Here is a 21,633-nt window from a genome sequence, read left to right as displayed (position 1 = left end):
TTCTTGCCTGCAAGACAGACGCAGTAAATGCAACTGTCTGATAGGGTTCTGGAGGAGACTGGATGAGATGCTGTATAGCAGTAGTTAGACTCAGGCTATCGTGACTATCGCGATAAAGATGAGCACCTCGAATGAAGCCACGCTCCTCGCCTTTGACAAAGAGGATGGGGATACCGTAGTAGGTACGAGATCCTATTCCAGACACTTCCATGTATTATCTCAGTAATCACTATAACCTTGTTAGGAATTAGTACCTCATTATCTCATGAATAACAATAACCTAATTAATATCATTGGGTGATAAGGATGAAGACTGGGGTTTAGACAAAGTAGCCAGGATGACATCACTAGACCACCTCTGGCCCTTTTTAACTCCCTCCCCACTCGGTATTTCATGACGGCTCGGTCCCTTTGCTCCAAGTGAGAGAATTATCCACAAGAAAGTATACTCTTCCCCCCAAATTCATCTAAGCTTTAATGAGTTCATTTTTCCTGGGTAATAAGTTTAAGCCAAAGGAAAGAACCTCTAACTGTGGAATTTCATACTTCACCAAGCTAGGGAATGTATCAGAAGAAGCATGTGTTTGGACAAGGATTTTTTCCTAAAAAGTCTTCAACAGGGTCAGTGGCTGTTTGTAAACAGCCATGACAGATATAAGCTGCTCTGGCCCAAGGACAGGCCGTGACTCACTTGGGACGCAGGATGGGGCACGACCACTCCACTTTCCAGTCCTCAGACATGTCCTCCGGCTGCTGCCCAGGCGGCGGTAGAAGGGGGAGATGCATTCATATTGGAGCTGGGTGTGCAGATGTTGGTACCCAGGGGGCAGGTCTCCAAAGGGAAGGGCTGGCTTCTTGGTAAGGGTGTCCTGCAGTTTTTGCTTGCTGAAGGCTGAGGAGTACAGCTGGTGTAACGGCGTCTCCCTGCAGGGGGCACACAGCCCCAGAAAGAGAGGAGGGCAAGAGACAGACACGTGGCCCGTTTAGTACCCATCCAAGCCCCGAGATAGCTAGTTACAGAGGAAGAACAAATCAGCTGTCTCTTCCTCTTTCTGTCTCTCTCTCTCTCCTTTCCTCTCCTCTCCTCTCCTCCCCTCCCTTCCTCCCTCCGCACCCCTCACCCCACGCCTCTCTACCGCTGAGCAAGTTTGCTTGCACCCTTCAACCTTCATTTAATCCTCCATTTCCATTTCTGGCATGCCTCCAGCTACCCAGGATTTTAATCAAAGAACGTAACATCTAACACAATAGCTGCTATCCCAAGGTATGCTACACATGCGCACACACACGAGTTAATTGTGAAATTAAACAAGAAAGCAAGTTAATTTGAAGGAGAGAAATCCAGGCGGCTGCTTTCCTTTAACCATTATCATAATGGGGCAGTATGAGGAATTGACTCGAACTAAACTGTGTTGATACAGTAGCTTGATTTAGCAATTAGCAGACGTAATTAGTCCACCTCCGAGAATAGCACTTTCTCTCAGGGCACATTGGGAGAAATAAAGAGCGCTGTGTGGAAATGTGAAAAGGTCTTTTAAACAAGCCCTGGAGTTGAAGCCCCCAGAGACACCCTGGGATTCTTGGGAAAGATGTGCGCACACTACATGGCTCGTGCTGATTTTATCCCAGCGCCTAATGACTATTAACTGACAAGTGAGATTTCCTTCAGGAGTCAGTGTTTTCATCCCTGTTCCATGAATGGAGGAAGGAAGCCCAGAGAGGTAGGTGGGGGTGCTGAAGGGCACACAGGAAGTTAAGGCAGAACTCAGGGTGGTGCTGAGAAGTTCCCACCCCGGTATCCCTGCCGTGCCAATCCAAGACATCGTAAGAAATCGGTTTCATGTGTCTCTACAGTGATTGGCTCAGAGCAAATATTCCATCCACACTGATTTCATCCCACAAATCTTTTGCTCATGTTTAGAACCACGTCTGCAGTTCAGGGAGCTTCTGGACTTGTGAACAAGCTCAGCTCTTGGCCCTTGAAGGTTTACATTGCCTCTGGAGGTTCCTGCGTGAGCCTGGCTGCTGGGGATTATCGGGTCCCTGCTCCAGGAGTGTGACTTCCAGAAAGATGTTGAAAAGCAAGTTTTAGGCATGTTTTCTCATCTGCATGAGACACCTGACACCTTGTCACCTAACCCCCATTACAACTTCTGCACAAGTTGCAAAGGCTGGTGGTCTTTTTTTAAAAGCCCCCTCTCCAAGGCATCTCCTTGGGAAGAACTCTTCAGAAGGGAGTTGAGCCGCAGGTAAATCACAAAGATCAGAAAGGGAGGGGCAGAAATTGGATTCCATTGTCACTCTTCCCAAGGCAATGCTTTGCCTAGAAGGGAAGTGGAATAAGAGAGCCAGAGGCAGAATGGGAGACGGAGGAATATCCTAATTTTTGAATATTTCACGTCACTTGGTTGGGGTCAGTTCTAGTCACGATTCACTGTTGCTATTTCTAAAAACCAAGAGCTATGGCTGGTGGGTGTTCACAGGTGCAAGGCATCTTGCTAAGACCTTAACGTCAGGCTTGGTTCAAGATGCAAGCATCAGGGAGCAGACCCTGAGGACCCGGAAACTGCATCCTGGCTTTGCTCCCTCCTCTAGCAATGTCACCTCGGGCAAGTTCCTTACCTTCTCGGAGCCTCGGTTTACCCATCTGTAATCAAAAGGTAATAAAATCTAAAATGAAGTGGTAATAATAACAAGAATAATACCTACCTCAGAGGTTGTAGTAAAGATTAAGTGAGCTAATGCACATTAAGAATTCAGAAGCATAACTGGCACAAACAAACACCCCATAAACGCTCGCTATTGGCCTTGCATTTAATCCTTAACAATCCCCAGAGACAAGAGTTACGGTGCTTACCCTCACTTTTTGAAAGAGGAATGAAAGGCTCTGTAAGTTTAGGAACTTCCCCAAGAATACCCAGCGCTAAAGAGAGACGACAGAACCAGGTCTTGAACCCACCAATCCAATCTGCTCATTCATTCAACATTCTGGGGCGAGGGGGTCCCCTACGTGGCAGGCACTGTTCTGGACACTGGAAGTTCAGCCTGAACCAAACAGAAAATGTTTCTGCACTTGCAACTTTCACATTTTTTGGTGGGGTGTGGGGAGACAGAAACAGGACAAATAAAACAAAGTGCCCGGAGAACAATAGGTGGAGATGGCCGATGAAGTGAAAGCTGGAGGTCTCCGTAAAGGCTGGAGAGCGCTGGGTAAAGAAGACAGCCCAGCAGTCACTGTGGAGGTGGGGCTGCTATTTTTAAAAGGATAATCATGGAAGGTCAGGGAAAAACTGAGCAGAGAACCAAAGGAAGCCAAGCATTAAGCCTCGTGGAAATCCAGGGGAAGCAGGTTATAAGGTTCCACAGCCCGCCACCAGGGGGCCCCACCTCCATCGTTCCAGGAAGAGGGCTGGGTGGGTGTCCCAGAGGCAGGTCCCTCCTCAGGGGCCAGTCATTCATCAACAGTTCCTGGCTCCACCAGCCTTTCTCATGGGATTGGTCACTACCAAGAACATCTTTCTAAGCCTCAGCTGGCTGCGTTTGGTAAGAATGCCATCTTCCTCAAAGCTGCATGATAAATAATATAGAGTAATTTCAGAAAGACTCAAGTATTAAAATCCAGTTCCTCAAAGACCATCTTCACGTCTGACTTCCCACCAACCTCTTACTTTCCCACGAGCCACTGAAATCTGTACACCTTCCAACAGTTGCTACCTCTTGGCTAAAGGCAGCCAGTTAATCAGCCTCCATCTAACAAGCCCTATTCTTTCCTGGCCGGTCAGCACTGAGTGTCCCCAGGAAATCTCAGACTGCCTTTGGCCAAACACAAGTGGGGAAAGGGGGTGGGAGAGGAACATCCACGCGCCTTTCAAGCAGAGTTCAGAGGTTTCCACCTCACCTTGACTGAACCTGCATGGGAAGAACTCTCCGTCTCACCAGGTCTGAGATCTTTGGTTCTCGGCAGGCTAGGGGAAAAAAAGATAACACCGCGTGATCCTTTTCCATAGTAACTGTTCACACCATTCAGTTCAGATGCATACCTCGCCACCCTTTCTGGACACCAGTACACATTCCCCGGGTTCTCAGAGGTAAGACGCATCAGCCACGCCTGGACAGCTCGCTTGCAAAAGAGCATGGTGCCTTTCTTCTAAATCGAGAGCTCCTTTTGAAGAACCCAAGTGGAATAAACACATCTGCAGGGCTGGTCCACTCAGGTGGTAGATAGAAAACAATGATGCTTAACAGATTGGGATATCTGTTTGCAAAAATAAATTTAGCAGAGGCACTGCTGTGGTGCAGTGGGTTATGAATCCATCTGCAGTGGCTCCGGTCACTGTGGAGGCACAGGTTCGATCCCCGGCCCAGGAATTTCCATAAGCCACAGCTGTGGCCATAAATAATAATACTACTAATAAAAAACAGTATTAGTGCACTTGATCAAGAGAGAATAAAAGCCAAAGTCAAGGTTCTAAAATATAGCCTAACAAAGGGAATTTCATGGTTCTCATTTAAAATCAGAACAACAATGTCAACCACCAATAAGTCTTGAGTAAGTGATTCCTCTATGTCCTTTCTCCACAATTAAGCCTCCTAATGATCCTTTGAAGGCAACTCCAGTGATCCTTTGAGGGCCCAGTTTTAATTCTGTTGAAGTCTTTCTTCACAAGTGCAAAGGACGCCCTTCCATCTCGCTTTCCCAATCAAGCAGCCAACATTCTTCTAATTAGCAACCTAGGGAACTTCGGTTGTATTAATTTGTAAGAGAAGAGCTGACAGAAATCTCCAAGGACGTCCGTAACCCCCTTTCCATTCCTAATGAAATCAAGAATCAGCGTCTGTGCTGGTGGGGACGAAGGTCGGTCCTGGCTAAAGTCTAAAGTGATTTCTTCCTTTCACAAACCAGTCTTTCATTCCTTTTCCCATGAGTCAGGTTGTTGACAAACAACCAGAAGGGAAAGTGGAGGACCGAGGCAATTATCGGGAGAATCTAGGCCAAGGATATGCTTTTTGTCCCAGGAAACAGCTGGGTAATTGGGACCTGCCACCAGAAAGAGAGGCGCTCTTGATCCGGAGCAACTCGTGAGTCAATTCAGTAAGAAACTACGCATCCCCACCGCCAAGGTTCAAACTTCCCTACAGAACATTCCATTTGTTCTGGTCCCAAACTACCCTTTTAAATTTACCCCCCAGATTCCCAGATGGACTCACTTTTGGTTTACCATGATTCTTTCACTTCTTACACCACTTACATATTAATTGAAGCAATGAATATGCATTGATATGGCTACATTTATCTACTCCTAGGTAAGTTAGTACAAGAATAAAACAAAATAGACGTATCATCCGTGCCAGCCTATGTGGAGGGAGGCATCTTCCTTTGTCCTCCAACCGACTGGAAGACATCCCAACTTCTCTTCACTTCAACACATCCTTCCCTGCTTCCCAGACGGGCTCCGGTCCCACCTGCTCGCTACCTGCAATTGGCCCGATTGCAGTGCATTCTCTGAATATACACCACTCAAGCGTTCTACAACTCTCCTTTGACTGTCCAAGGGTTTACTGTCTTTTTGAAAGTGTTTAAACATCTTAGGAGTTCCCATCGTGTTGCAGCAGAAACGAATCCGACGAGGAACCGTGAGGTTGCGGGTTCGATCCCTGGCCTTTCTCAGTGGGTTAAGGATCTGGCGTTTCTGTGAGCTGTGGCGTAGGTTGCAGACGCGGCTTGGATCAGGTGTGGCTGTGGCTGTGGTGTAGGCCGGCAGCTACAGCTCCTGATTCCACCCCTAGCCTGGGAACCTCCATATGCTACGGGTGCAGCCCTAAAAAGAGAAAAGACAAAATAAATAAATAAATAAAACATACACTTTAAAAATAAATAAATAAACATCTGACCAGCTCAGACCTCCCTCCACATAGGCTGGCAGGATGATGTGTTGTTTTATTCTTGTACTAACTTACATAAAAGTAGATAAATGTAGCCATATCAATGCATATTCATTGCTTCAGTTCTATGCTTGAGTTTGCAGATTTAAAACTCAGCTTTGTCATCTTTCCTAAACTGCTAACTACATCACTCTCCTTGAGCACATCAAGATGTTGTAATTAAGAGAAGCAGGTCCTGTGGTAACCCCCCAAAGAAGCAAATGTTTTTATGGATGGTTTCCAACCTAAGAGTAACATATGGTTCCAATGAGAACTTGAGAGAGAAATGCATTTTTCCAGGGGCTCAAAAACATCTACGGGAGCTACCAAAATGTCCAGCAACTCCATCTATTTCTACAGACTTCAGACAGATTTGCAAGTTACCTTTTATGCAGATGGGCTGTTTCCCAGACCACTCTCCATTCTGCTGGCAAGTTCTCATCTCATTGCCACTAAGAACATAGGAGTTGTTACAAAAGAAGGACATGACGGTGCCAATTTTTGCATAGCGCCCATTGATAAGCCCAGGGCCTCCTGTAATCTCCTTGTACCCATTGACTGGGCCCCCAGGGTCTGAGCAGTTTCTTTCTTCGAGGACTGTAAAGTGAAAAGAAGAGAAAGGGACAGCTATTAGGAGGCTGAAGCATTCCATTCTAGAATCGAATCTTTTCACGTTTCACTGAATTAAACACACGGTGCTGTGGAGCCTGCTAACAATGGCACTCAAAGGAATTACCAAGAGAAAACTCGTAATAGAAAACACATGCATTAGACAGATCGCTCCCCTGTTTTAACAACGTATTCTTAAATTGAGAAGTGTTTCATTCCATGCACAAATGAATTTGATGCCACAACAGGCTCTCTCATATGATCATGTTCATTTCTTTCTCAAACTGTAGGAATGGGCAAGCCTGGACAAAATAAACATTTCGCCTCGATTTTATAATCAGTATGCAAGGGTTATTGCTTTTCAGTGTTGTAATAACATCCCCTCGCTTCCCTAAAGCTTGAGCAATTAGACTAAAATACTCAGTGTTCTATCTGTATTGTACACAGAAAGTAGAAAACAAAATTAGAAATGAGAGTATTATATGAATTTAGATTTTCTATCTCATCTGCAGGAACATAAATGTGTGGGAAGATGTAGTTAAAAAAACGCTAGAGGACAATATAAATTCAGAGATACACCAGATTTCCCTTAATCTCCAAATATAATTTTCCATCTAAACATTTAACAATATCCATTACAAAGGTATCTCTAGTCTCTCTCATTGCACAGCTACTTAGTGTACAGTTAGCATCAACAGCTATTCTAAACACTGAGCAGGATATTAGATACATCCTGGAAATACTCCATCAGCCAAATAACATATTTTTCTCCAGTGGCTATACTGGATATTACCTGAGTATGACTTGCCTATGGACACAGAGTGAGCTCCCTAAAAGAATCAACCTGTAATTACTGAGTTTGGGCACCAGTCACTTAATCAGTCTCTTTTTACATCATTATTTCTAAGGCCAGGTTCCTCTGTATAAAACAGTCCTCACGCAATGCAATTATGCATTGAATACACTTTTCTTCTGTAACTGTCCCAATTACCCTTCACACAACTTGTTCGCTTCCAGGCAAGAAGAAGTGATTTTCTATTCACATAACACTTCTAAAATATTTGAGATCTAAAAATTAATAAACGTCCCTATGTGCCATTTGGCAAGGTTGCTAATATTGGCCAAGTTACAGGTTTGTCTGCTCTAGGATTGCCTGTAGATCATGTGACAGACCATCTCAGTGACACTCTGTGTGCTTTGGGCCATGGGATATGAGCAACTTCCCTGGGGGTGACTCCAAAGTCCCATCTTAAGTGTCAAAAAAAGAGACCTCACTGAGTGAGCTGTTGAAAAATACCAAATTGGTCTAAGGAAGGCCATGCATTTTTTTGAAGCTTCAAGTGGTCACACAAAGTTCCCGTGCTTGTATTTTCAGAAATCCCTCTATGACATGGGAGGAAGAGACTGAAAAAGCATTCCATATTGCTTCAGTGATGGAGCTACCTTCTTATAGTCCAGACTCACTGCTTTACATGTAGCCCAGACACAAGCACAGCTGGAGCTCACGGACTGCAATCATCTCAAAAACATGTGTTCTACCTGCAAGTTTTAGAAAGTGGAATTCACTGTCAACATAAAAATCAGAGGATTTCTCATCAAAATCTGTGTTACTGGCTTCTGACAAAACTCAGCTCTGGAAACCCCAGGTCTGTATTCCCACATGGCAAAAATCAGCTGGCGTGGGGAGGGGCTCTGCTTGGATGGGGGCCTCATTCTTCCCCCGGCCACAGCCCTCACCGGAGATGTGAATTCTGGCTGATTAGGCTATCAAAGGGCTATAGTTTGTGTAATTCAAGGGTGGTTCCTCATCCATTTTGAGCTTTGCTTGCTACCACTCATGGCTAGGAAAGATGCAAGTACTTCAGACCAGTCTTGGAATACTGAAAGAAAATGAGCTCGCCTCTAGGCTACATCGGCCTCAGCAGAAGATGATAAATCGCTTCTACCAAGTCCAATCATTGGGTTTTTTTCTCCTCTTCAAAGTAAGTCCTTTCATGGTCCACAAGGCTCCCACTCCATAATTTCCTATGTGCAGGATTCTCATGGATCATATTTCTTTCTTTTTTCATGTTTAAAGTTTGATTAAAGTTGGTTTACAAGGTTGTGATCGTTTCTGCTGTACAACAAAGTGATTTAGTTACACATGCACACATATCCATTCTTCTTCAGATTCTTTTCCATATAGGTTATCACAATATTGGGTGGAGTTCCCTGTGCTATATGCATGGATCATATTTCTATTACATTACATGTGGGTTTGACTGGCAGGAATATGGGAGAGTTCTTGAGCCCTTGAAGGTGAAAAACACTTGGGTTCTTTGTTTCTCTCACTGAAGAGGCTTTAAAGGGAGATTTAAAGAGAAACAGACTCAAGATATCTAAGCACATCTACCCAAGGCTGAGGAATTCTGTCATATTTTTGTAATTCTTAAATGCCTCTTCCTTTGTTTGGTGAAAACAGATTTATGGTTACCAAAAGGCACAGGCTGGGGGATGGGATGGACTGAGGATTTGGGATTGGCATATGCACACTAAGATCTTAGAATGGAGAACTGTTATTTGATTTTAAGTTATGCTCATGATATATCACCAGAGTTGAGCTTAATCATACTTCCAAGGGAAGGTTCAACGGAAGGCAAGACTTATGGTTGAAATTCAGAAGAAATGCAGACATTAGAAACAGATTTGTAAACGATTCAGGTAATGTAATTGTCGGACACTACTTCAAAATAGATAGACCAAAAATAAAAAAATAAAATAAAAGACAAAATTGAGAACTTTGATAGAAAATGGAAAACCTTAAAAAAATAACCAAAGGAGACATCTAGAACTCTAAAAGTTGTAATGACATAAAGTAAAAACTCAGTGGATGAGTTTAATAGCAAACTAGATGCAGCTTCAGAGTATTAACAAACTACGCTATATACACAGGTCCTGTGGCCAGTCATTCCATATAACTCAGTGTGCATGTGCCAATCCCAAATCCTCAGTCCATCCCTTCCCCCATCTGTCCCCTTTGGTAACCATAAGTTTGTTTTCAAAGTCTATGAGTCTGTATAAGTCAACTATACTTCAAAAAAAATTTTTTTTTCTTTCTAGGGCTGCACCCTCAGCATATGGAGGTTCCCAGGTGAGGGGTTGAATCAGAGCTACAGCTGTTGGCCTGCACCACAGCCACAGCAACACAGGATCTGAGCCGTGCCTGCCACAGCTCACAGTAACACCAGATCCTTAACCCACTGAGCAAGGTCAGGGATCGAACCCACAACCTCATGGTTCCTATCTGATTCTTTGCTGCTGCACCATGACAGGAACTCCCCCCAAAAAATTTGTTTAAAGGGTATTAACAAACTGAAAGATAACTTCAAAGAAAAGATTCAGAACAAAGCCCAAGAGACAAAGAAAGTGAAAAATGTTTAGGAAAATGTAAGGATACAGCAAGAAGGCTAATAAATACATAGAAGGGGCATCCTAGATGAAAAGGGGGAGAATGGAGCAAAACCAATATATAAAGAAAAAACAACTAAACTTGTTCTGATGGAAGACATCAATCTATAGATTTATATACAAAATCCCAAGGCAGATAAATATGAAGAAAACCATACAGACATATCATATAAAACTGTTAAAAGCCCAATAAAAAAAAATTAAGCAGCCAAAGGGGGCTGAAGAGATTGGGGAAACATACTTTAAAACAATGACAGGGAGTCCCCATTGTGTCTCAGTGGGTTAAGAACCTGACGTCTCTGTGAGGATGCAGGTTCAATCCTTGGCCTCGTTCAGTGGGTTATGGATCTGGCGTTGCTGTAAGCTGTGGCATAGGCTGCAGATGTGGCTCAGATCTGGGGTGGCTGTGGCAAAGGCCTGCGGCTGCAGCTCCAATTTGACCCCTGACTTGGGAACGTCCATATGCCACAGGTACAGCCAATAAAAAAATGAACTAATTACAATCATTATCTCTGGCTTGTAATATTGAGTTTTTGCTTCTTTATTCTTTTTTCAAGTTTTATAATCAGAAAATGCAGCCATAAAAGTTTACCGTTGATAGTTTTTGTTGTTCTTTCTATTATTATTTTTTAAAGTATCCGGCAAAATGACTTGGGCCCTCCCTGCTAAGACTATAAATCTAGCATTAAATATTCATGCCTTTTTTGTGTCTTCTCATACCCTCTCCACCCCATGCAAATCTCTTTATCATCTTGCATAATCATAGAGTAATTCAACTTGCTATGAACTCAGATTTAAATGAAGTTTGTCACTAGACTCTGGAGGAAAAGTAATGGCCTCCAGGATCAGATAACTATAGGCTCAAATAACCACTTGGTCCTCAGGGTTCAGAATAAGCCCACAGTAGGTGTTCAACAAATGTTTGTTTATGGGTGGAAAGGATTAAAACTAACACGTATTCATTCTCCCACTTAATAAACTAGAGCCTGAAAACGTAATCTCGGCAAATCTTGCTCTTCTCGTCTATAAAGTGAGACAATAACACTTTCCTGGCTGGTCTGGTTTTGAGGAGTAATTTATATTCCACGTAGGTTCCACTTCCTTTATTTGCCTTTATTTACAAAGCACCCAACTGCCTTTAAAAATCAATTCTCCAAATTCATACACCTTAAAGAAAAACCCATAAAGAAACCTAAAGGCCCAGTAGGCCTATTCAAATACAGAGCAATATGCTCTGGCCTCTTGGTAATGTCCACACAGGACAGGCTTCCAGACCTGGGTCTAGTATGTGGGTTCAGACTTCTGGGTACCAACCACGGTCTCTGTACAGTCATCTATCTTAATCCTGTATAATGAAGACTTAAAATTATATTTTTGTATCAAACATCTACTGGGCATTAGTCACTCTTCCCTCATTTATTTCCTGTACTTTCCAAAGCTGTACACTTTCTTGTGATGCTTTTGAAGAGAATTCTAAGGCTTCATTTCCCTCCCAGTTTAGACACCTACCTGTTGGGTTCATAGACCATCTGCATCTCATCAGAGCATCTCCCCAGGGTGAGATTTCCAAACTCTCTCTTTTTTCCCCCCTGTGGGTTCTCTATTTAGAAACCTTTGTATCTTCCTATTGAACAGATTCGTGATTCTTTTCTATTTGATTTTTCAAGAGCATGGGATTTCATTTCTCCTCAGTGGGATGGATGTCTTCACACAGAGCAAAACGAGAATTTGAAACATCTGCATCTCTGGTGTGAAGGAGCATCAAGCTCCTGTTTTGCTAAGTAAACTAGTCCATGATTAGTCACAAAGAGCACTCTGCCCTGTTACTTCTGAGGACTCAGCACGAGGGTATAAACACATGAAGATTAGCATGCCTCAACATGCCGTTGTGTGAACAAAACCAGCACTTGGGAGGCCTTTCTCCGATACAATAAACATTTAAAGAAACACCTTCCCTTGTCTTTTTTTCTCAGGGCAACCGTTTCAGGCAGTTTGCTGTGACACCACTTTATAGAGGATGGGCAATGGCTTTGGGATGGCTGGTAGTGATCACCAGCTTGGTGCCCCGCCCAGCTCTCCTCACAACCCCTTTACCAGCTCAGCTTCTACATGGGTGCTTTACTGGCACCCGCTGCCTTCAGAGGACTGACCTTGGCCATAGGCGCCATCCTGCTCATACAAAGAGCTGACAAATGCCTAATTTTTTTCCCCTCATGCCCACCCCACCATAGCCAGTGACTGATGGGTGCGAAAGTACCAAAGCCCAACTCCTATTTCTTGAGGTGTGACTTACACTTCCCCAAACTCCCCAGGATGGGGCCGAGTCTGGGAATTCAGGTGGAATCCCTCTTGCTGGGTTTCTTCCTCTTCTCTATGCTGCTTTCCCATCTCCCTGATGAGCTGATCCTGAGAGTACTTCCTTTAGTAAATCGTTTGGACCCAAACACTTGGGCTCAGGGTCTGGTGTGGGGAGACACTAAGCTAAGAGAGCTCTGCTGTTTCTTAGCCCTGGGCATCAGAGCCCCTCCCCTCTCTCAGGGTGGCACACCTGGGAGGTGATGAGACCTCACAGAGGCGATTATCTCAGCCCTGGGCATGGGGCCCCCTTCTCCTTTCAGCACTCCTGGGAGACCTCAGGGAGGATGACTGGTAGAACAACTGGAGAGGCTGCATCTCATCAGAGGGCCTCCAGCCCTGAGATACTCTCAGGCTCCAAGCCAGTCCCCCTCCACCAGCAGAGCTGTTTTGACCTAGAGGGATCAGATGCTTCAGAACAATGGACTTCCCCAAGACAAACAGTGGGGACCCAGAGCCCCCCCATCCAAGGATTCTCCCTGCTGACTTGGTGCTGTCTGTGTAAAGCCAGGGGCCTTTATACAACCCTGGGGTACAGAGGAGGCCCCCGCAATGACTAAACTTCTCTTGAGCCTGAATTCTGGGTCTTAGAGTTGGAGAAAGTTGATTTAAGGCACATAAATTCTATCTGTTCTTCCCCGATTGGTATACTGAGATTCATACTAGACGTAAGATAGCTGAGACGCCCAGGTCCAAAAGGTCTGTAAGAAATGGACATGATGATGGAGATATCAGGGAGTATGTCAGGTAAGATAGAGACATTTTAAGGAAAAGCAGCGTTGGGGTGCACATAAATAATGCCACTTTTTTGGTGCCCTCTGGTCAGATCATCTACATTGACTATGACAAAAGGAAGTTCACACTCTTCAGCCCTAATTTAGGGAGGGGACCTACCATCCCAAGTCGCTAATCATCACAAAATACAGGGAGCAGATCCAGTTGTGGCAAGAAAACAGATCTCTTCTTCCATTAATCACTCTCCACCGGTATCATTTTTTTTAATGGCTGTACCTGCAACATATGGGCGTTCTTGGGCCAAGGATTGAATCTGAGCCACAGCTGCGACCTCTGCTGCTGGATCCTTTAACCCACTGTGTCAGGCCAGTGACTGAACCTGTGTCTCTGCAGCAACCCCAGCCACTGCAGTTAGGTTCTTAACCTGCTGCACCACAGCGGGAACTCCTCCACCAGTATATCCTTGTTTACAAAATATCTTTTTACGAAGGAATCCAGAATTTCAATGTGATGCACCAAACATCATGAATATTTGTCTTTTCCTTTGGTCTTGACGCTGTAAGGTCGAAGTTAGAGATAAGATCTAGAAAAAGACCCAGGAACCTAAAAGTTTGATCACTGCTTTGCCCATTGGAAGCCCAGTGTGTCTCTGTGCAGAGAAGGACTGGTGAGGTGCTGTTGCTATTGATTTCATTGATTAATTTTCCTGCACCATACTTTTTTTTTTTTTCTCCCACCGTCCAGCAAGGGGATCAAGTTATCCTTACATGTATACATTACATTGCACCATATGTTTAGTAAATGCCTCCTCTGTGCTCAGTGGGATCAGGCATTAGCAGACGTGTTTCTGTATGTTTAACATGGAAATTTGTAATTTAAACCCAGACATCCCAAGGCCCTTCCCAACCACACTTAAGCACTTATTAAAATGGTTTGAGGCCTTCCAATTACTTATTGCCCAAGTCTTCAGGGGAATGGAGCCATTACATACATACATTTTTTTTCTTTAGCACCATTTCATCCTAAATCACTAGTGTCTTTTTTAACTTGGCTTCTAAAATTTCATCGGAACAGAGGATTCTAACCAGGGAATAAAGTAAAGGTAACCACTGGGGCCTTAAATGACTCTGAATGGGATGCGGCGGGAGGGGTCTCAGCAAATAGTAGCCACCCCCAGCAACTGACTGCCGTCTGGGTTGCATCCAAGATTTCATCAGGCACAATCGATTTCACTGGGTTGATACCATCAGCCTCTGTGTTGTCTGAAAGAAAAGCTCTTAATCTACAGGCAAGAACTTAGGTGAAATGGAACCAGGTTCTATTTAGATGCTTCTGCTAAGAATAACCACTGGGGATTTGCTGGAATTCAAGCTCTCGGTTTTATCTCATCTGCGTTCTCCCTGTGATACCAAACAGAATTGTTGACACAGAGATTACTGTTTAACCAGGGCACATGTTGAAGTTAATGCAGCGAGACTGGTTGATCAAGGGCACAATTACAAAAGATGAGACAATTAGCAAAGACCCAGAGATGATGCTTCCTTATGATGGGAAGAGTTTGCTAGATGGCGGAGTTTGACCAAATCCTTCAGAAGATTCTAAGTCCTTTGGGAGGTATTATAGGCTCTCTATACAAACATTACTGGAGTCCCCACTCCCCTCCCACCCCACCCCATAAAGAACTGGGGAGGCTCTTATGTACAGAGGAGAGAGAAAGAGAGAGAGGGCAAGAGAGGGTTGTGTGTAAAAGAGAGAGTCAATTTTGGGGTCTAACATTGAATCTTTTCAAACGAATAATACAACCCTAACCCTAACCCATATTCTGAGCACCCTTCGGACAATGCAATCCTGAAATACATGTTCTTCGTCATTGATCAAAGGCTTACCCAATATTTTAAAGAAATAACCAGATGATGATCTAGCTGTCCTGAGCTCTATCCTTCTATTAACTTAACTCTGTAAAGAAGTATTTTTCCAAAGTATTTTAGATTGGGTTCTTCCAGAAGCAACCTGGGAGACCAGGATTTGAGTGCAAGTCACTTATTTAGGTGGTAATCCCAGTAAAGACCCAAAGGAGTGTGGGGAAGTGAGACACGGAATTTTGCATTATTAAGAATGGTTATTATTATTAATCACTGGGGCAACTGAGGTTCAATGCCCCTGGGAAGCTCTGGGAGACAATGCAGAACATGCCTCGGAGTTATCCTATCCAGACAGCAAGGGATATACATTACTATCTACAGACCACCATCAACTGTTCATTGAAGGATGATGGATGAACATTAACTCCTCCAGTCTGCCCACCTGTATGAGCCAGTGGGCTCTGAGAGCTAGGGATAGCCCTTAGGCAGAGCTGCAGGAACACAGGGCTGGAGGTCAGTGGGTTGACATGCTCAGTAACGGCATAAGCCTAATAAAATCCAGTTTTTTATTTTTTTTTTCAGGGAAGGTGAAAGGATCCAGGTTTCACAAATATTTGGTATAAGAAAAAACTATATTTCTGTTATTTACAAAACTGAAGTTAAAATCATTTCCCCAGCACCATAAGGAGACAGAAGTAGGGATTATAATAAAATGGACAATATTTGCATTTCTAAATGTACTTGTGTTCACTTTCATTTAATATACAATTAGAGGAGTTCCTGTCATGGCACAGTGGAAAGAAATCTGACTAGGAACCATGAGGTTGCAGGTTTGATCCCTGGCCTCTTTCAGTGGGTTAAGGATCCAGCGTTGCCATGAGCTGTGGTGTAGGTCACAGATGTGGCTTGGATCCCACGTTGATGTGCCTGTGGCTTAGGCCGGTGGCTACAGCTCCGATTCAACCCCTAGCCTGGAAACTTCCATATGCCGCAGGTACAGCCCTAAAAAGACAAAAGACAAAAAAAAACCAAAAAAAACAAAAAACAAAAAACAAAAACCATACAATTAGAGCTATACCAACTAAGGCATTTCTCTTTTTGCCTTTGCTCCCTGGAAAACTTAGAGTCACAGCCATTTGAAGCTGATCATGTCATCTGATGCAAGTGTTCAATTTCATTCTCGCATCCTATCTAGTGACTCCTTCACTTGTTTTTGCCCCATATCTACATTGTTTTACTTTAATTATTACTTACACCCTGCTTGCTTTCAGAAATAGTTTGATGTGATTTACAAAACAGCACCTAAAAAACCATATGTTTCTTTTCTCAAAATTTATATCAATGAGATTTTCAGGGTTGCCAGAGAGCCACCTGAACAACAACAACAAAAAAAACCCAACAAAAACCAAAACCAAAAACTAAGGGTACTATCCTGTCTCTTTAACAGGAGTGGGGTTTCAGAGCTGTAGGACTCTCTGGGGAGTTGTGGCAAAGGAAAGAGATCCAAAGTCAACAAAATCCATGACCCCATTATGTAGCTGGCAGTGTGGGCTGGGGTGTTCATCTCAGTTTTCAATACACTCTTGGTATCCACCCATTCTCAATCATCAGCCAAATCAAGGAAACAATTTTTGACAGAATTTCAGTTCTGTTTGAAAAGGCATTAATTTTCTCATTGGGACTTTGTTCATTCTGGAAACCCGACTTCGCAAGAGGCCAACACCCAGGACAACCACAGTTGGACTCCCATCTCTTCCTTACTTCTTCCTGTTCAGCTTCAATCTGAGTCTGATACCTCTGGACCCAACATCTTTTACTTCCACAAAGGTCCTCCCCACTCAGGCAAAAGGACTCCCACTGGGGCTATAACGCCCCTCTGAAAACCCTTCTTATCCCTGTCCAGCCAATGGAATTCTGCCCCACTCTCCCACCCAGTGTTTTCCAGCCTTCCAAGATTGTGAATGAGACAGTATCCGAGCAAAATGACACTTGGACTGCACACACTGCTATTTATTCATCTGGTAGCAATTTGGAGGCTGAGGCTTACAATTAGCTATTTGATCTTAATCAGGATTGTCCTTGGCTCCTGGTACACTGTGTCTTTCAGATACCACTTTTCTGGTGTTTGCATGGCCTATTTCATTAGCCAGCTGAAAGTCCCTGTGCCTAAGCGACAGGTCAGCTTCAAAAAAAATCCTCAGGAAGCCCTAGTCATTTTGCTCTTGTTCAAAATCCACTGGGCACCTCCTAATTTGGTAGAGTCGATGGGTAACCTATGTAACTAGAGAAACTCAGCTGTCTCCTACCTAGCAGTTGTACTCCATAAGTCTTCTGAGGGCTCCCCCAAATCTCAGAAGGTTTCTGAGTCAGCTCCTGTGGATGGGGTTGGGGGTAGGTAATAATGCTAAACTACCAGGGGAAATGTCCCCCAGCGGCTGTTACACTCAACTTTTCAAATATAAAAAAATGTCCATAAGGAAAACGGCCCAAACAAGGCAGTTCTATTCTGCTTAGTCTTGGGGATGAAGAGAACGACCTTGTAGAAGAGGCCTGAGCTTCCAAGCGCATTTGAGTCCTAAGAGGTTCTGCCAGCTTAGGAATTCTCATCACCACCATCTCCATTTCCAATGGCCTTTCTAGAAGAAGTTGTAGCTGGGAAATATGTAACATGACCACTCTCCTCTGCACCAGAAAAAGGCTAAGATTGGAATTGTTTCATGGTTCTGCCAAATGAAGGGAGGAAAGGTACCATGGAGCCCTGCTTTATCTCCCCAGTGCCTGGTACCTAACAGACACTCTCAAACGTCCAGCTGGATGAATCTGCAAACTTGGCAAGGATAACAGTACTGACCTGGTGGGGATGTTGTGACAATTAAATGAGACAGCATCACATAAAGCACAGAGCCTGACCTATATTGAGATTAGTGGAATAGCTACTGTTGTTGTTTTGAATATTTGGATGCCAATAAGAATGCTTTGTGCTGTGCACAGAGGAAGCTCTCATCTTTCGAAGCAAGGTGAGGGACCAGTAATGAACACCCTATAAGACAGGATCCTTTAAGGAAAGGTGGGGGCTCTGCAGCCTGTGTTGAGGCACTGGAGTCAGCCTCAGGGTCTTGACAGCAAGATGTCTATTTCCATTAGAAGTCAGTTCTTCTACTCCCTGCATCTTCCCCCTGCTCTCCTCCATGGGCACACAGTCCATCTTGGCTCTAGCGGATAACCTCTTAATGCAAAGCCAAAATAAAATCTGCCCCCTGCATCAAGCCCTGCCTCAATGATCTTGTCTGCCAAAGCCAAGAGGCCCCAACAGAGAGCAGGCTAGTGGAGGCAAAGAGTTAGTAAAACAATGGTGTATCTGGTCCATTCCACGCTGATGGGCACTCCATCCCAAACTCTCGGGCTAGAGAGTTGTTTACGGGGCCTGACTGGTCCTCTTTATTATTTGGCTGGAATGCCATTCATAACTAAAACAATTGCTGCAAGCTAGCAAAATGCACCCTTATAGGCCACCCCCAAACATCTTACCCTGAATGAAAAGAGGTAAGGCCTTGGTTAAAAGGCCACAGGCTCATGGAGCCCAGTAGAGTTAATGCTAAAATGTCACTTGGTCTGTGTCAGTCTCAGTTTTACCCAACAAAGAAGGATCCAAATGAAAAGGAAAGTTTATCCCAGAAGTAGAAAAACAAATAAACAAATACCTTGGTAACTATAAAAAGGCCGTTTCTCCTGTGTTGTCAGCTTTTGCTTTCCAGATCTAACTCCAAATGAGACGCTATCCCACTAAACATGCTAAGGCAGATGGCAGATTCACATCTGTATTAGGGAGGGAGAGTAGATGGGCGGCTTGGGTCTAAGGAGGTGTTTAAGAAGTAAGCAGCCCACTAGCTAATCATCTTCCCAGGGCTCCTCCAATCCCTGAAGGCTCTAGGTGATCAAGCGCTGGTAGGTAACAACTATGGATTCCCCAGGACTATCTTCCACGGAGTCGCCCTTCTACCCCTCACCCCCTCTCAGGCCAGAGTGTGTCTTCTCTTTCCTACCCTTGAAAGAAGATATTCCTCCTGTTTTTGCGGTTTGATGTATTTATTGTTGCTCAAATAAAATATGTAAAGGATACTTTGGAGCCTTGGTTTTCTGCATAACCACAGGGGACTAACATACAGCCCACTCCACGGTTGATGAGTGACTATTAAAAAAGCCCCCTGAGAAAAAGGGAGGCTGACCAGGTAACATGATGTTTGGGGCAACCTGCTCCAGAGTATCCCAATCCAGTTCCCCTGGATATTACTCCACTTATCACCTCTAACAGCCCCCATCTCCTGGCTCTTTTGGCTATAGACTCCCCATTCCTCCTACCCAATGTGCATGTCTTCTCCTGGGATCCAAGATTCCTTTATGACAGTGGCATTGGCAGTGTCTACTTGTCATTTAAAACCTGATCTTTCTTGCCTAGATGCTGGTGTAGTGGCAGCAATACTTAGCATTTGGCGATGAATCAGGAGGAACGGTACACAGAGACTAAAGGCTTTGGAAGAATGTTCTTCAACCCTGGGACCCTGAGAAAGATTGGTTATGATCATAAACTTTGTAAAAACTAGTGCTGTTACCCTAACCCCTTATCTAGAGAATCCCATCTTTGGCCAAACTTTTAAATGGCCACATGGGGCCAGAAGTAGTAATGAGAACAAGCACTTCCATTACTCAGGTCAGTGTCTTCTATGCACCATCTCATTCCATCCCTGCCATCGAGTATTAGATAACAATTCTTAAGAAGTATTAGATAACATTTGCCTGGAACTTATAAGTGGGGAAACTGAAGCTCACAGGAGGTAAATGACTTGCTCAAGATATACCAGGCTGGTCAATTGCAGACTTAGAGGCAAAGCAAGGTCCTTCTAACCAGAGTTCAAGCTCTTTTCAGCCCAGGTTGTACCATCTCACTGTGGACAATGGTGCACCTGTCTTCCACACGTTAAGGATGAAAGGGGCCTTTAGAACTGTTAAAAAAAAAAAAAGCCAGGGAATAATTCCATTTTTACAATGTCTCACCTAAGAGGTCTTAGAACAGTTTGCATTAATTCCACCAAGTCCGAGGCACAGTATTTACCTGTGATGGGGTCTGACACACTCTCCCTGCATCCGTGTTATTAAGGTCTCGGTGAAAACCCTAAAGTTCCCAATCCCTTATTCTGATGAGAAAGTCGAGTTGCCCCTTTGAAGTTGAAGTATAAAGTGTGCCTCTCGCCCCAGGCTCTTTTCTTTCCAGTCCTTGGGACCAGCTAGCGGGAAACCTCCTTCTTCTGCTCCCAAACCCAAGTGAATCCAGAGACACCATTTTTCTTTAATTGGTGGAAGCCGATTTGTTTTGCTCCAAGGCGCGTCCGAGCCTGCAGTGCGAGCTTTGTGCCCCAGCATTGAGCCTGTTCCACCGCCCCTCATTAGGATGCAGGGGGGACAGCCCAGCACTGTCAACTGGGCCAGAGGAACAAAGGCAACAGGGAAACTGGAACGGGGCGATGAATTCCCCGCTCTCCACTTTTTCAAAACAAGATTCTGACCCTTTATTTACTGGAGAACCTATTCTGTCCTTGTGTTCCAGACAAAGAAACAGGAAACTTCAGAGGAAAAAAGGGGCTCCAGTTTCTTACACGGTGGCCCAAGGAGGCTGGGGTCGAGGAGGGTGCTGGCAGGAGGTTAGCTCGGTCCTGCAGCCCAGGCGAGGGCCACTCCCCTTTCTTTGCTCTGAGAAGAAGTCACCTGGGAGCAGGGGAAGGTCATTCTTCCTTGAGAAAGGCCTTGGGGAGAAGGCTGGGGTAGCAGCCTGTGAGGACCGTCCTGGGGGCTCTGTCACCCTCGCACGAACTGAATAGGGGGCCCCTGTGTGGACACACCTTGTGCTTTATCCTCTCCCCCATAAAACCGGACCAAGCCGTCTCCCTTCAGACCCAAGGAATTCCTTAGAAAATCAACCCATTTCCAGCAGGCAAGAATGGGTGTTCATAGCAGCTCATCTTGGAAGCTGGTGAAACCTTTCGGAGACCATTTTGGCAACAGCTCTCAAAAGTTTAAATACATGTTCCCCGCAGGGCTCAGCAGGTTACAAACGCGACTGGTATCCGTGAGGATGCAGGTTCGATCCCTGGCCTCGACTATGAACACTCATTCTTGCCTGGGTCCACTTTTCTTTAAAACAGGGTTCCTCAACCTTGGCACCCTTGACCTTTGAGGAGGATAACCCTTGGGGTGGGGGCTGCATTATAGGATGTTAGCAGCATCCTGGCCCCTACCCACCAGATGCCAGTAGCCCCTTCCTCTGCTATTATGACAACCAACAAAAGCTTCCAGTTTGCCCAAAGTGCCCTGAGGGTGGGGGCGGGGCACAAAACTGCTCACTGTTGAGAACCACCGGCTTCTAAATGATCTGTAGACAACTTAGGTTTGCTCACCAAAGCAAAGGTTTGGGAGGATCCCCACCAAGTCGTTAGCAGTGATTCTCCTGGGAACCAGGACTGGTCAGGGAAAACAATGTTCTCTTTCTACTGCATACACGTCTGTTGTTCAATTATTTTTACAAATATGTATTTCTTCTGTAATTAAGAAGAAAATTGATTTTTTCTCCGCTCCCACTCACAGACACACACACACCCAAAGAAAATGAAGAGAACAGCTTATATCAAGAGAGGAGTTCCCACTGTGGCTC

At 44.6% G+C, this 21,633-nt stretch overlaps 1 protein-coding gene across 20 annotated transcripts in view; it reads right to left on the bottom strand.

Annotated features, from left to right (window-relative positions):
* Window positions 1-21,633, bottom strand: part of PAMR1 (peptidase domain containing associated with muscle regeneration 1) — a 170,479-nt gene that overhangs the window by 3,021 nt on the left and 145,825 nt on the right. For all 20 annotated transcript variants that reach the window (XM_085009513.1, XM_085009512.1, XM_005660990.4 and 17 more), the window contains 3 exon segments: window positions 6,307-6,519; window positions 3,899-3,965; window positions 692-924 (listed from right to left, as the gene is read on the bottom strand). In XM_085009513.1, coding sequence (XP_084865639.1) covers window positions 692-924; window positions 3,899-3,965; window positions 6,307-6,519 — 513 coding nt within the window.

This window comes from Sus scrofa, chromosome 2, assembly GCF_054392235.1.
Source record: "Sus scrofa isolate SSC_HxYL_T2T_F1_AM1 chromosome 2, Sscrofa_HxYL_maternal_Yorkshire_Landrace_v2.0, whole genome shotgun sequence".
NCBI classification, from domain to species: domain Eukaryota; kingdom Metazoa; phylum Chordata; class Mammalia; order Artiodactyla; family Suidae; genus Sus; species Sus scrofa.
The sequence above is the reverse complement of the archived record's forward strand: the minus strand, read 5'-3'. Positions and strand labels throughout refer to the sequence as shown.